General features: G+C 42.8%; 1 protein-coding gene across 1 annotated transcript; it reads left to right on the forward strand.

Annotated features, from left to right (window-relative positions):
- The first annotated feature begins 118 nt into the window (after window positions 1-118).
- LOC132888901 (uncharacterized) lies at window positions 119-14,571 on the forward strand. The gene is made up of 4 exons (XM_060924994.1): window positions 119-619; window positions 13,754-14,005; window positions 14,209-14,258; window positions 14,328-14,571. The coding sequence occupies exons 1-4, from the start codon at window positions 119-121 to the stop codon at window positions 14,569-14,571; spliced, it is 1,047 nt and encodes a 348-aa protein (XP_060780977.1).
- Window positions 14,572-15,635: the final 1,064 nt, after the last annotated feature.

Below are 15,635 nucleotides of genomic sequence, written 5' to 3' on the forward strand. Positions count from 1 at the left end.
CTTGAATTTCAGATGGCCCACATACTTTTTCAAAAGAATAATGTCTAAGGAGTATTTGTGCCAAGTTTGGTGCTTGTATCACCATTTGAAAGATTGTTTCAGTTATCTGCTACACTAAATGGCAGGAAAAAGGAAGGGACTCCAGGCATTGATCAAAAGGGCCACGCCAGATACACAGTGGATGCACTGCATTCTACACAGGGAAGCGCTGGCCTCCAGACACCTCAGCCCCGAATTAAACGAGGTGTTGACAGCAGTTGTGGATGTGGTCAGTTTTATCAAAACAAGACCCCTGAAAGCGCGACTCTTCTCCGCTATTTGTGAGGAGATGGGAGCAGACCATACCACTGTGCTGTTTCACAGCGAAGCGAGGTGGCTCCCCCGAGGCAAAGTCTTGTCGCGCGGCTTTGAGCTCCGAACGGAGATCCGGGTGTTTTTAGAAGAAGAGCGCATGTATGAGGCAGTGGCCAAATTTGGCGATGAACTGTTTCTGATGAAACTGGCTTACCTCAGCGATGTATTTGCAAAGCTGAATGAATTAAATTTTCAGCTTCAGGGAAAAGACAAGTACCTACCTCACCTGGCTGACAAGATCACTGCTTTCATCCGAAAGCTGGAGGTATGGGGGAAGCGCGTTGATCAAGGACATACCGAAATCTTCGAAAATCTCACTGAAGTCGCAGAGCGCATCGATTCTGGTGCCACCGCAGTGATCCCGTGTATACAGCAGCACATCACGGCCAGAGGCGCCGCTAGAAATCTTGGGCCCTATGAAAGATTACAATTTAGGGCCCCCCCGGTAAAATTTTCAAGCTCAAGCAACTGAATTTGAAGTCTGTTTTTGGCTTGCACTTCTACTTTACTATGCATGTGATCAGCTACCTAGCAAGTTTAGGTGATACAATTATTTGGTATATGAGCATTTTAAATGCAGAACTGTCAGAATTAGACTGAATAGACTATTGCTTTAAAATGAAAATTCCATGATATATATTGAAGATATGTATTTTTTCTTTTATGAGCAACTATTATTAGGCCATTCAGTAGCCTATGGAGTTCATCTCATCTCATCTCATTATCTCTAGCCGCTTTATCCTGTTCTACAGGGTCGCAGGCAAGCTGGAGCCTATCCCAGCTGACTATGGGCGAAAGGCGGGGTACACCCTGGACAAGTCGCCAGGTCATCACAGGGCTGACACATAGAGACAGACAACCATTCACACTCACATTCACACCTACGGTCAATTTAGAGTCGCCAGTTAACCTAACCTGCATGTCTTTGGGCTGTGGGGGAAACCGGAGCACCCAGAGGAAACCCACGCGGACACGGGGAGAACATGCAAACTCCACACAGAAAGGCCCTCGCTGGCCACAGGGCTCGAACCCGGACCTTCTTGCTGTGAGGCGACAGTGCTAACCACTACACCACCGTGCCGCCCCCTATGGAGTTCATTCAATCCAAATGTTTGTGTTGAGAGAAACTGCATGCATCACTGTATCAGTATGGATTTATAACATTCTTTATGCACATTATGGATACTCCAGAGCCCTCCAGCAAACATCATCAATAATCAGGATTACAAAATGTATTCCTTTGTTTCCTCCATTTATTGACAATGTGTGTGATCAAATGTATGCCTTGATGAATAACTACACTAGTTTTTTGATACAATTACATAGTGCACTGCGAGAAATCCACTAAGTGTTTTTGGTTTCTTTTAGGCATCACACATTTATTAGAAAACACAGCAAATGTTCAAATATTCAAGTTAAATACTTAGCAACAGTATCAATAAATCCACACATGAACAATAGCAATGATATCTATGACCACAGCTAATGTGCAACATCTCATCTCATTATCTCTAGCCGCTTTATCCTTCTACAGGGTCGCAGGCAAGCTGGAGCCTATCCCAGCTGACTATGGGCGAAAGGCGGGGTACACCCTGGACAAGTCGCCAGGTCATCACAGGGCTGATACATAGACACAGACAACCATTCACACTCACATTCACACCTACGGTCAATTTAGAGTCACCAGTTAACCTAACCTGCATGTCTTTGGACTGTGGGGGAAACCGGAGCACCCGGAGGAAACCCACGCGGACACGGGGAGAACATGCAAACTCCACACAGAAAGGCCCTCGCCGACCCCGGGGCTCGAACCCAGGACCTTCTTGCTGTGAGGCGACAGCGCTAACCACTACACCACCGTGCCGCCCCAATGTGCAACATATTAAAGTTAAATACAATCCACACATGAACAATGGCAAAACATCTTGACTTAATTAATTATACAATAAAGATACCTATGAAAAAAGGTGATTTTTTTTCACACACAGTGTGATATCCGGACTTCATAATTCATCACACCTGCTCCTGCTTAGCAACTTCTAGACTGTACAATCTGTTGCGCACATAGAAAAACTGACAGCTGATCTAAGCTGCGCTAATAGCGGCGCTGTGCATACACGGAGCTACACATTTCACGTGTCCCGCGCCCAGAATCAGACTGTACCATTAGTAAAAAAGGGTGGAGGGGTGAAATGACAATATCATAAATAATTCAAGAAAAATGTTATAGCAAATCATAACCATGTATAATTTGCATATTTTAACAGATGAAATGAACTATTTTATTTCAAAAACTTACACAAGGCAATAGAGTGCTTCGAGGTTAGCGCGAACCCAGTGGCGGCCATATTGGAAGTCAAAGGTTGCTGTGTCAGTGCATTGTTGTTGTTCAGCGAAGCAAAAAGGGGTGCCGAATACGTGTGTCATTGTTGGCTGTAGTAGCCAGGGGGAAAAGGGTGGCAAAAGCTTCCACAGACTCCCTAAAGTCGTGACTAACCAGGGAATTGCAGCACAGGAGAAAAGCGAGCGGAGGAGACGACAGTGGCTGGCTGCCATCAACCGATCAAATTTAGGACAACTTGACTGTATCCGGATTTGTTCTGATCACTTTGTGACAGGTAGGTTAAATTGTCTTGAATTTCATAGTTACTAAAATAAATGTGATACAAACTATTATCTTTTCTATGTACTTTCAGCAATGATTAATGGATATATTTGTCACATTAGGTAGCTTATGTCTACTGCAGTGCATTGTTGCACCAAATGGCATTTAAGATCTAGGCCTAGTAATGTTTATGTACACATGCTTTAGTTCACAAAATGGACTTGGTGAAACACTAGATAGTTCACAAGATTGATGTATGTCACATGCGGCAACAAGCTGGGGTCAGCTTTCCATTCCTTCTCACTAACAGTGTATGGATCAATGACCAAATTTCAGAGGGAACTAAATTTCTGATTTTATGAAATCGAAAGGTCGTCTCGCTTTAATAGTGAATCTAACTGGAATAAAAGGCTTCAATTTGCTAGAAAGCATAAAGATTGGACTTTAGAGCAATGAAAAAAGGTCATATGGACTGATGAGTCCAGATTCAGCCTATTCCAGAGAGATGGGCATATCAAGGTAAGCAAGGAAGTGCATGAAGTGATAAACCCATCATGCACAGTCCAGTGTTATGGTGTTGCTTCAATTGGTAATGTTTAGGCCCAGCAATATTTATGTGGCAATAAAATAAAGCCAGATGACTACCTGAATGTACTGAATGACCAGGTTATCCCTAACAAAAAAGAAGTTTATTCAAGTGTGCTTCTAGTATACTTCTTTTAAACTAAAAATAAGAGTATGCTTTCAGTTTACTTTTTATTTACTTATAGAATAGAATAGAATGCCTTTATTGTCACTATACACATGTACAATGAGATTAAAGCATCTCCAATAACAGTGCAAACAGCGTGTAGAGAGAGAGGAGAAAAAAAGGGGGGAGGGTGTAAGGGGGGTAAGGTGCACAGTCCTGAGGTGTATGTGTTGTGTTACACATTGTGGAGTGAGGTATTGCTCATTGCACATTATAAAGTATTGCATAGAGACAGTCACATTATAAAGTATTGCACATTATAAATTATTGCACGAGAGAGTCGCATTATAAAATAAAATATTACACATTATGAAGTGCCCTGTGATGACCTGGTGACTTGTCCAGGGTGTACCCCACCTTTCGCCCATAGTCAGCTGGGATAGGCTCCAGCTTGCCTGCGACCCTGTAGAACAGGATAAAGCGGCTAGAAATAATGAGATGAGATGAGATGAGATGAGACATTATGAAGTATTGCAAGGTAAGGTAAGGTGCACAGACTTGAGGTGTATGTGCTGTGTGTAAGGTGCACAATCCTGAGGTGAATGTGTTGTGTGTAGGGTGCACAGTCCTGAGGTGTATGTGTTGTGTGTAAGGTGCACAGTCCTGAGGTGAATGTGTTGCATTTCACATTATGGAGTGAGGTATTGCACATTATAAAAGTATTGCACAGAGAGAGTCATCTTATAAAGTACTGCACATTATAAATTATTGCACGAAGAGAGTCACATAGTAAAATAAATAGACTATAAAGTCAGAGCATATCCGAGTTCAGGGCGGTTATGGCTTTTGGAAAGAAGCTGTTTTTTAATCTATTTGTCTTTGCCCTGATGCACCTGTAGCGCCTCCCTGAGGGCAACAGGTCGAACAGATCAAAGCCAGGGTGGGAGCTGTCCTTGATAATGTTCTTAGCTCTGCTAAGGCAGCAGGAGGTGTAAATGTCCATCAGGGAGGGGAGAGGGCAGCCAGTGATCTTCTGTGCTGTCTTAACTACCCTCTGGAGCCTCTCCCTGTCTACAGCAGTGCAGCTGCCGTACCATACTATAATACAGTACGTCAGCAGGCTCTCGATGGATGAGCGGTAGAAGGTCAGCAACAGGTTGGAGTTTAGGTTGTACTTCCTGAGGACTCTGAGGAAGTGTAGCCGCTGCTGAGCCTTCTTAATGACTGCTGTAATGTTTACTGACCGGGAGGTGTCGGCGGAGATGAGGACGCCGAGAAACCGGAAGGTGTGGACCCTCTCCACATACTCGTTGTTGATGTAGAGGGGGGCTAGGTCGGTGCTGTGCAGTGTTGTTTTTGGCAGCCATTTTTTATTTAGTTTTAGTCTTAGTCTTTTGGACGAAATGCTTATTAGTTTTAGTCACATTTTAGTCAATTCTATCCTTGATAGTTTTGGTCTAGTTTTATTCGAAGAAAACTAAAAGAGTTTTAGTCCAGTTTTAGTCATTCATTTTAGTCGAAAAAATAATTACTTTAAAACATTAAATTAGGCTAATACAGAGATAGGAAATTGTAATCGAGGTTGACAGGTTGTGCATAACATACTCTCTACATAAACGTTGTCTAGTGTGCATGCTCTCTACATAAACGCTGTCTAGTGTGTATACTCCATTGTTCACAGACTCGTGTTTCTGCCTCCGTTTAAAGGAACAGTCCACCGTACTTCCATAATGAAATATGCTCTTATCTGAATTAAGACGAGCTGCTCCATACCTCTCCAAGCTTTGCGCGACCTCCCAGTCAGTCAGACGCAGTCAGACGCGCTGTCACTCCTGTTAGCAATGTAGCTAGGCTCAGTATGGCCAATGGTATTTTTTGGGGCTGTAGTTAGATGCGACCAAACTCTTCCACGTTTTTCCTGTTTACATAGGTTTATATGACCAGTGATATGAAACAAGTTCAGTTACACAAATTGAAACGTGGCGATTTTCTATGCTATGGAAAGTCCGCACTATAATGACAGGCGTACTAACACTTTCTGCGCGCTTCGGCAGCGCATTGATACGGAGCTCAGATATCAATGCGCTGCCGAAGCGTGCAGAAGGTGTTAGTATGCCTGTCATTATAGTGCGGACTTTCCATAGCATAGAAAATCGCCACGTTTCAATTTGTGTAACTGAACTTGTTTCATGACATGTTTCATGTCAACGTCTTCCACGTTGTTTTTGCTTCGATATTCGCGCCAAGGTTTAAGCAAACGTAGCGACGTAACTGATGTATACAGTGACGTAATGACGTGGCTTCCCTTAGCACCACGAGCTATGGAAAAGCAAACTGGTTCTCAGCTGGCTCGCAAGTTGAACGAGTTGTGAACCAGCACCAGCACTGGCCCTGAACCAACCCTGGAACTGATTTGGTGGAAAAGGGGTAACAGTGTCTAGGGAACATTACAATAGTGGTTTCCCATTTCCTTCTACTGGATTATGATCAAGGTTTTCTCCTCTCAACTATTCACACTCACATTCACACCTATGGACAATTTAGAGCCACCAATTAGCCTAACCTGCATGTCTTTGGACTGTGTAGGAAACCCACGCAGACACGGGAAAAACATGCAAACTCCACACAGAAAGGCCCTCATCGACCGCTGCGCTCGAACCCAGAACTTTCTTGCTGTAGTACTAACCACTACACCACTGTACCGCCCAATGATCATCCATCCATCCATCCATTATCTATAGCCGCTTATCTTGTTCTACAGGGTTGCAGGCAAGCTGGAGCCTATCCCAGCTGACTATGGGTGAGAGGCAGGGTTCACCCTTGACAAGTCGCCAGGTTATCGCAGGGCTGACACAGAAACAAACAACCATTCACACTCACATTCACACCTATGGTCAATTTAGAGCTACCAATTAGCCTAACTTGCAAGTCTTTGGACTGTGGAGGAAACCCACGCAGACACTGGGAGAACATGCAAACTCCACACAGAAAGGCCCTCATCGACCACTGGGCTCGAACCCAGAACCTTCTTGCTGTAGTGCTAACCACTACACCACCCAATGATCATCTACAAACTTTTATTTTCTTCCTTTAGTGCTATTATAATGGCCTCGGTGCATGCATCACTTCCTTGTTTTGTGTAAAGATGGTTCGATATTTCTGGTCGGTATGTGGAAGTGCCGGTGTTATGGCTGAGTCCATGAAGTTCACAAGGTGCCTCTTGGAATTACCGAAGTTTACTGTTAACAATGTGCGTCGTATCGTCAGAGCATCAGGCACAACGCCGCAGAGTAAACTTGAAAAGGGTTTCAAGTTCTACATTTTGTCTTACCTCTGCAATTTTGAAGGTAAGTCGCTGATGCTAACGTTAATTCTAGCTAGCCTGAGATGGCAGCCTAGTGATGTGACTGTTATCTTTTGGTCACGAACCAAACTGTCCTGGTTCAGTTGAACCATGTTACTAGAAATGCCTATTTTGTAATGTGTTTGTACAACCCCGATTCCAAAAAAGTTGGGACAAAGTACAAATTGTAAATAAAACCGGAATGCAATAATTTACAAATCTCAAAAACTGATATTGTATTCACAATAGAACAGGGGTGTCCAAACTGATCCATAAAGGGCCGTGTGGTTGCAGGTTTTCATTCCAGCCATGCAGCAGCACACCTGATTTGGCTTATTCAATCAACTGACACACCCACCCTTTAATCAAGGGTGGGTGTGGCTGCAAGTATTTGACTGTGTGAAGACAGTTCAGTTGACAGAATGAGCCAAGTCAGGTGTGCTGCTGCATGGCTGGAATGAAAACCTGCAGCCACACGGCCCTTTATGGATCAGTTTGGACACCCCTGCAATAGAACATCGACAACATATCAAATGTCAAAAGTGAGACATTTTGAAATTTCATGCCAAATATTGGCTCATTTGAAATTTCATGACAGCAACACATCTCAAAAAAGTTGGGACAGGGGCAATAAGAGGCTGGAAAATTTAAAGGTACAAAAAAGGAACAGCTGGAGGACCAAATTGCAACTCATTAGGTCAATTGGCAATAGGTCATTAACATGACTGGGTATAAAAAGAGCATCTTGGAGTGGCAGCGGCTCTCAGAAGTAAAGATGGGAAGAGGATCACCAATCCCCATAATTCTGCACCAACAAATAGTGGAGCAATATCAGAAAGGAGTTTGACAGTGTAAAATTGCAAAGAGTTTGAACATCTCATCATCTACAGTGCATAATATCATCAAAAGATTCAGAGAATCTGGAAGAATCTCTGTGCGTAAGGGTCAAGGCCGGAAAACCATACTGGGTGCCCGTGATCTTCGGGCCCTTAGACGGCACTGCATCACATACAGGCATGCTTCTGTATTGGAAATCACAAAATGGGCTCAGGAATATTTCCAGAGAACATTATCTGTGAGCACAATTCACCGTGCCATCCGCCGTTGCCAGCTAAAACTCTATAGTTCAAAGAAGAAGCCGTATCTAAACACGATCCAGAAGCGCAGACGTCTTCTCTGGGCCAAGGCTCATTTAAAATGGACTGTGGCAAAGTGGAAAACTGTTCTGTGGTCAGACGAATCAAAATTTGAAGTTCTTTATGGAAATCAGGGACGCCGTGTCATTCGGACTAAAGAGGAGAAGGACGACCCAAGTTGTTATCAGCGCTCAGTTCAGAAGCCTGCATCTCTGATGGTATGGGGTTGCATTAGTGCGTGTGGCATGGGCAGCTTACACATCTGGAAAGACACCATCAATGCTGAAAGGTATATCCAGGTTCTAGAGCAACATATGCTCCCATCCAGACGACGTCTCTTTCAGGGAAGACCTTGCATTTTCCAACATGACAATGCCAAACCACATACTGCATCAATTACAGCATCATGGCTGCGTAGAAGAAGGGTCCGGGTACTGAACTGGCCAGCCTGCAGTCCAGATCTTTCACCCATAGAAAACATTGGGCGCATCATAAAACAGAAGATACGACAAAAAAGACCTAAGACAGTTGAGCAACTAGAATCCTACATTAGACAAGAATGGGTTAACATTCCTATCCCTAAACTTGAGCAACTTGTCTCCTCAGTCCCCAGATGTTTACAGACTGTTGTAAAGAGAAAAGGGGATGTCTCACAGTGGTAAACATGGCCTTGTCCCAATTTTTTTGAGATGTGTTGTCATGAAATTTAAAAATCACCTAAGTTTTCTCTTTAAATGATACATTTTCTCAGTTTAAACATTTGATGTGCCATCTATGTTCTATTCTGAATAAAATATGGAATTTTGAAACTTCCACATCATTGCATTCCGTTTTTATTTACAATTTGTACTTTGTCCCAACTTTCTTGGAATCAGGGTGGTATTTCTGATGGAAGTATCAGGCAAAAATAAGGCTAACGAGATAACAGTGAGGGCCCACTGCTACAGATGTATAAAGAAAACAGATACGCCACTCCAGCGGAGAGTAGGACTAGTTAAAATGACATGTTCAAAGTTCTGTTGAACATGTTCAAAAGTTAGTGTAGCAAGCGTTCTAGGTGGGTGGAGCACAGAAGCATGGCAGGCCAGTACTGAGTTCTCAATAACTCTTTTATTGTCAGCTTTTCAGCTTCTACACGTTTACTCATATACTTATACACACACGCCATACACACACACGTGTTCTGGTCGGGAGAGAGACCGCGCTGCTCTCGCTCTCTTCCTTAAATAGGGCGCGGCTCCTGGGAAGACACACAAACACAGGTTAATTCACATCAGGTGTAGTGATTCTGCCACTTACCTTCCCTGACTCCGCCCTCCGGTCACAGACCGACGCTTGACCACGCCCCCACTGCCACAGTTAGTTCAACACAAGTTCTACCCTTTTTACCCTTGCTCTTACTTTGATAACCATAGGCAAAGATGTTGGTAGCCAAATGCAGCTGAGTGGGAATCATTAGCAGGCTATTTGGTCTATAGCAGACCTGGGCATTTTACGGCCCGCGGGCCGCATCCGGCCCTTTGGTTCATTCTGATCGGCCCGCGTAAAGTTAATTAGAAATTACAAAATAAACGTATTTTCTAATTTTACCTCATGCATGGACTGAATGTGCATTGCTTTTATTTTGAAGTTGTGTTCAACAAAAACGCAATGCGCGCGACATGAACGTGACATGAAATCCCACGAAACCTAATCCCGCGATAACTACTTCCGTAATTTGTCCAGACCAACCACAAACTTGTATGTCATCCTTCAAACGGTCCAGCCAATCACATAGTGTGATGTCACCAGCAGGCGCCGGAGCCCGAGCCAATCTGTAGATCTGATACCTACACCGAATGGACTGATGATCATCTGTCAGCTGTGCTTCGCATCTCCGCCTCAGACATTCAACCTGACTTTGATGCACTCGTTAAAGGGGAACATAGGGCAATATATAGAGTAAATATAACAATAAAACACACAATGACGAATCTTATTCAAGACTTACAAAGGTTTTTTGTTCTAAGGTTGGAAAGTTATAGTGTTCGAGCAAACTATTTCCGCAGTTTGAACAGCCCGCCATGATATTAATTTTATCCAATCAGAATGCACCTTAATTTTCTCTGTGTAACACTTATGACGTATGTATGTGCCTAGTTGTAAATAGTTGTAAATAAACAATATGGCTCATTGAGGTTGGAAATACCTGTTTCTGCCTCTTGCAACGATTTTTCAAGTCCACAGGTGGCGCCTATCTCATTGCAGCAAATAAATTCTGCTGGACTCGTGAGCAACTCCACGTTACATTTTCCGCACGAGCACCACGCCGTGTCACCTGCACGCAGACGCTCTGCCCCACGCTCAGCATCAGTATCGGTCTCATCCTCGCCGTCGTCCGAGCTTTCTTCTCTTATTTCGTCATCACCGGAGTCGAGAGTACCTCTCCTAGGTTCAAACTGGTACCCTTCTAAGCCATAGCCTGCTTGCAGTGTGTCTTGCGGGATCTCTTCGTACGATTCGACAGAGCTGTCGCTTTCACTTGATGCGCCCGATGCCATGATTACACGAGTTCCACTAGTGCAGTGGGTAGGGCTGACGTCACGGTCTTTTAAAAATGGCGACTCTTGTGCGGTTTAGCGTATCGACTATTAATAAAGTATTATATTTACAATTACCAAGATATTTCGTTGTTTTCTAGTACATAAATTTGATAGAATACTTATGAATACGGGGCGGCACGGTGGTGTAGTGGTTAGCCCTGTCGCCTCACAGCAAGAAGGTCCTGGGTTCGAGCCCCGGGGCCGGCGAGGGCCTTTCTGTGCGGAGTTTGCATGTTCTCCCCGTGTCCGCGTGGGTTTCCTCCGGGTGCTCCGGTTTCCCCCACAGTCCAAAGACATGCAGGTTAGGTTAACTGGTGACTCTAAATTGACTGTAGGTGTGAATGTGAATGGTTGTCTGTGTCTATGTGTCAGCCCTGTGATGACCTGGCGACTTGTCCAGGGTGTACCCCGCCTTTCGCCCGTAGTCATCTGGGATAGGCTCCAGCTTGCCTGCGACCCTGTAGAAGGATAAAGCGGCTAGAGATAATGAGATGAGATGAATTCTACCATGAAGAGTCGTGAAATATCCAACCAGAATTCTGCCAGAAGCTTGTTCATAGTAAGCAAAAAATATTTGGTCAAGGTGAATCTTGCAAAGAGACATTTTACCCAAATATTAGGTGTGCTGTACAGTGGTGCTTGAAAGTTTGTGAACCCTTTCGAATTTTCTGTATTTCTGCATAAATATGACCTAAAACATCATCAGATTTTCACACAAATCCTAAAAGTAGATAAAGAGAACCCAGTTAAACAAATGAGACAAAAATATTATACTTGGTCATTTATTTATTGAGGACAAATAATCCAATATTGCATATCTGTGAGTGGCAAAAGTATGTGAACCTTTGCTTTCAGTATCTAGTGTGACCCCCTTGTGCAGCAATAACTGCAACTAAACATTTCCGGTAACTGTTGATCAGTCCTGCACACCGGCTTGGAGGAATTTTAGCCCATTCCTCTGTACAGAACAGCTTCAACTCTGGGATGTTGGTGGGTTTCCTCACATGAACTGCTCACTTCAGGTCCTTCCACAACATTTCCATTGGATTAAGGTCAGGACTTTGACTTGGCCATTCCAAAATATTAACTTTATTCTTCTTTAACCATTCTTTGATAGAATGACTTGTGTGCTTAGGGTCATTGTCTTGCTGCATGACCCACCTTCTCTTGAGATTCAGTTCATGGACAGATGTCCTGAAATTTTCCTTTAGAATTCGCTGGTATAATTCAGAATTCATTGTTCCATCAATGATGGCAAGCTGTCCTGGCCCAGATGCAGCAAAACAGGCCCAAACCATGATACTACCACCCCCGTGTTTCCCCGATGGGATAAAGTTCTTATGCTGGAATGCAGTATTTTTCCTTTCTCCAAACATAACGCTTCTCATTTAAACCAAAAAGTTCTATTTTGGTCTCATCCATCCACAAAACATTTTTCCAATAGCCTTCTGACTTGTCCACGTGATCTTTAGCAAACTGCAGACGAGCAGCAATGTTCTTTTTGGAGAGCAGTGACTTTCTCCTTGCAACCCTGCCATGCACACCAATGTTGTTCAGTGTTCTCCTGATGGTGGACTCATGAACATTAGCCAATGTGAGAGAGACCTTCAGTTGCTTAAAAGTTACCCTGGGGTCCTTTGTGACCTCGCCGACTATTACACGCCTTGCTCTTGGAGTGATCTTTGTTGGTCAACCACTCCTGGGGAGGGTAACCATGGTCTTGAATTTCCTCCATTTGTACACAATCTGTCTGACTGTGGATTGATGAAGTCCAAAACCTTTAGAGGTGGTTTTGTAACCTTTTCCAGCCTGATCAGCATCAACAACACTTTTTCTGAGGTCCTCAGAAATCTCCTTTGTTCGTGCCATGATGCACTTCCACAAACATGTGTTGTGAAGGTCAGATCCCTGTTCTTTAAATAAAACAGGGTGCTCACTCACACCTGATTGTCATCCCATTGATTGAAAAACACTTGACTCTAATTTCACTTTTAAATTAACTTCTAATCCTGGAGGTTCACATACTTTTGCCACTCACAGATATGTAATATTGGAACATTTTCCTCAATAAATAAATGACCAAGTATAATATTTTTGTCTCATTTGTTTAACTGGGTTCTCTTTATCTACTTTTAGGACTTGTGTGAAAATCTTGTTGTTTTATGTCATATTTATGCAGAAATATAGAAAATTCTAAAGGGTTCACAAACTTTCAAGCACCACTGTATGTATCTTTTTGACCCTGTATGTATAATTTTGACCCTGTGTTGATTTCAGAAAACCCAAAGAAAATTAACTTGTGCACCAAATTCTAGTGTATTTTTTTAATTAAAGATGAATGCTGTACATTCTGCCACAGAAAGAGAACAGTTCAAAGAAATTACTGAAAGCCCAAATATTGCCATGACATTCATGTCACTGTATGTAAACTTCTGACCACAACTGTACATAATTATGATACACACCACCGTCAGGATTTACACTTGCCACGTGCACGTACTAACTGGGGCAAAGAGCGTTTTATATTTCATGCGGCCACTGACTGGAATTATTTAGATATTACTGTAAGACAGCCTTCATGATTTCAAATCATTCCTCAAATGAACTTAATTTTTAATAAATATATATTTATATATTACATATATTTTAAATAATTTTCAAAATATTTCACTCTGTTTTTATTTGTATAATTCTTATTCATATTATTTATTAGATCGATATGATTATACATGTGCAAGACTTCTCTGAAAAAACACCACAGTGATGAGAGCCTCCTGTATAAACATTGTTATGAATAAAAAATGAAGAAAGTAAGCCAACACAATGTTTAACAGATGCTTAATGATGGTATGATCACTTCCAGCATTTAAGCTGACATACTAAATTTTAGAATACTCAATTTTTAAAAAAGCAGTTACCCTGTATGATGTGCTTGGTGTGGCATGATCGCCTGGGAACTGTGTACAATCTAGTTTTTTTTCTCCTCTGTTTTCATGTCACCTTAATTAATTCATTCCTAATTCTCTCAATTTCTTCCTGTAGCTGCACTCCATTGAGGATCTGCAGACAGTGCAAATCATTAAGGTCCTACGCTATGAGAAGAAGTTGACTACCATGTTCCTGCTAATGGGTTTCTGTTATCTTCTGTGCTGGACACCCTATGCTGTGGTATCCATGCTGGCAGCTTTTGGCAAGCAAAATGCCATCTCACCCACAGTTGCCATCATCCCCTCATTTTTTGCCAAGTCAAGCACAGCTTACAACTCAATTATATATGGCTTCATGAGCAGGAAGGTGAAGGAAGTAAACTCTACACTTTACACCTATATTTGAGATTTTTGAGTAAGAAATCATAATGTGGGAATATACAATGATGCACAAAATTCATATTGTGTATATAGTATCAACATTCGTATGTCATGAATCAATTAAATATACAGAACAGTTTTCATGCGTCACATCTCTTTATCTCTCTGCATGTGTGTATTCTTTGATAGTTTCGGCATTGCATGTTGCAACTGCTGTGCTCCCGCCTGGCCCACCTGCAGTGCAGCATTAAGGACCACCCCCTGACTTGCTGCAACCAATCAGTACGCTCCGTCGTGATGTCACAGAGTCATGATGACAGCCTGGCCCACCAGCAATGCAGCATTAAGGACCACCCCCTGACCTTCTCCAGCCAACCAGTACACCCCACTATGATGTCACAAAGCTGTGACAACAGGCCAAAGAAAAGGGTAACCTTCAACTCCTCTTCGATTGTTTTTATCATTGCCAGCAATGACACGGACCCTCTGGACATCAACGACAAATGTAGAGAGTCATCAGAGATCAGTGTGATTCAAGTCCAACCCCTCTGACCCCTCAACAAGTACCCAAAAGTATTGGAGCACCAAGGCCGATTCTTTTATTTTTGCAATACAATAAAGACATTTGGATTAGGGATGAAAACATGCATACAGTGGTGCTTGAAAGTTTATGAACCCTTTAGAATTTTCTATATTTCTGCCTAAATATGACCTAAAATATCATCAGATTTTCACACAAGTCCTAAAAGTAGATAAAGAGAACCCAGTTAAACAAATGAGACAAAAATATTATACCGGGTCATTTATTTATTGAGGAAAATGATCCAATATTACATATCTGTGAATAGCAAAAGTATGTGAACCTCTAGGATTAGCAGTTAATTTGAAGGTGAAATTAGAGTCAGGTGTTTTCAATCAATGGGATGACAATCAGGTGTGAGTGGGCACCCTGTTTTATTTAAAGAACAGGGATCTATCAAAGTCTGATCTTCACAATACATGTTTGTGGAAGTGTATCATGGCATGAACAAAGATTTCTGAGGACCTCAGAAAAAGCATTGTTGATGCTCATCAGGTTGGAAAAGGTTACAAAACCATCTCTAAAGAGTTTGGACTCCACCAGTCCACAGTCAGACAGATTGTGTACAAATGGGGGAAATTCAAGACCATTGTTACCCTCCCCAGGAGTGGTTGACCAACAAAGATCACTCCAAGAGCAAGGTGTGTAATAGTCGACGAGGTCACAAAGGACCCCAGGGTAACTTCTAAGCCCATGTTTACATTAGACCATATCAGCGGATCATCAGATTAACGTTTTTAAAACGATTAGTGTGCACACAGCAACACCAATACACGATTTGCGTGCACATAGCAATACCAATACACGGATACGCTCGGCTCCGCAGGCATCCTGCGCTCCAAATCACTCCGCCCTGAACAGCAAGTGCCCTCTGGAGGGTGCGCACTCTGGCCTTGCGCAGCTCACAGAGCACACGAGTGAAGTGAACAAGCTGTGATTCGGGACTGAGCCGCTGTGTGTGTGATCCCAGCACATATCACTTACCACTTGCAAGTGGAAGGATGGCAAGCCTAAAGACAATCATAACTACACAATG

This window comes from Neoarius graeffei, chromosome 7 (genome assembly GCF_027579695.1).
Source record: "Neoarius graeffei isolate fNeoGra1 chromosome 7, fNeoGra1.pri, whole genome shotgun sequence".
In the NCBI taxonomy this organism is placed as follows: domain Eukaryota; kingdom Metazoa; phylum Chordata; class Actinopteri; order Siluriformes; family Ariidae; genus Neoarius; species Neoarius graeffei.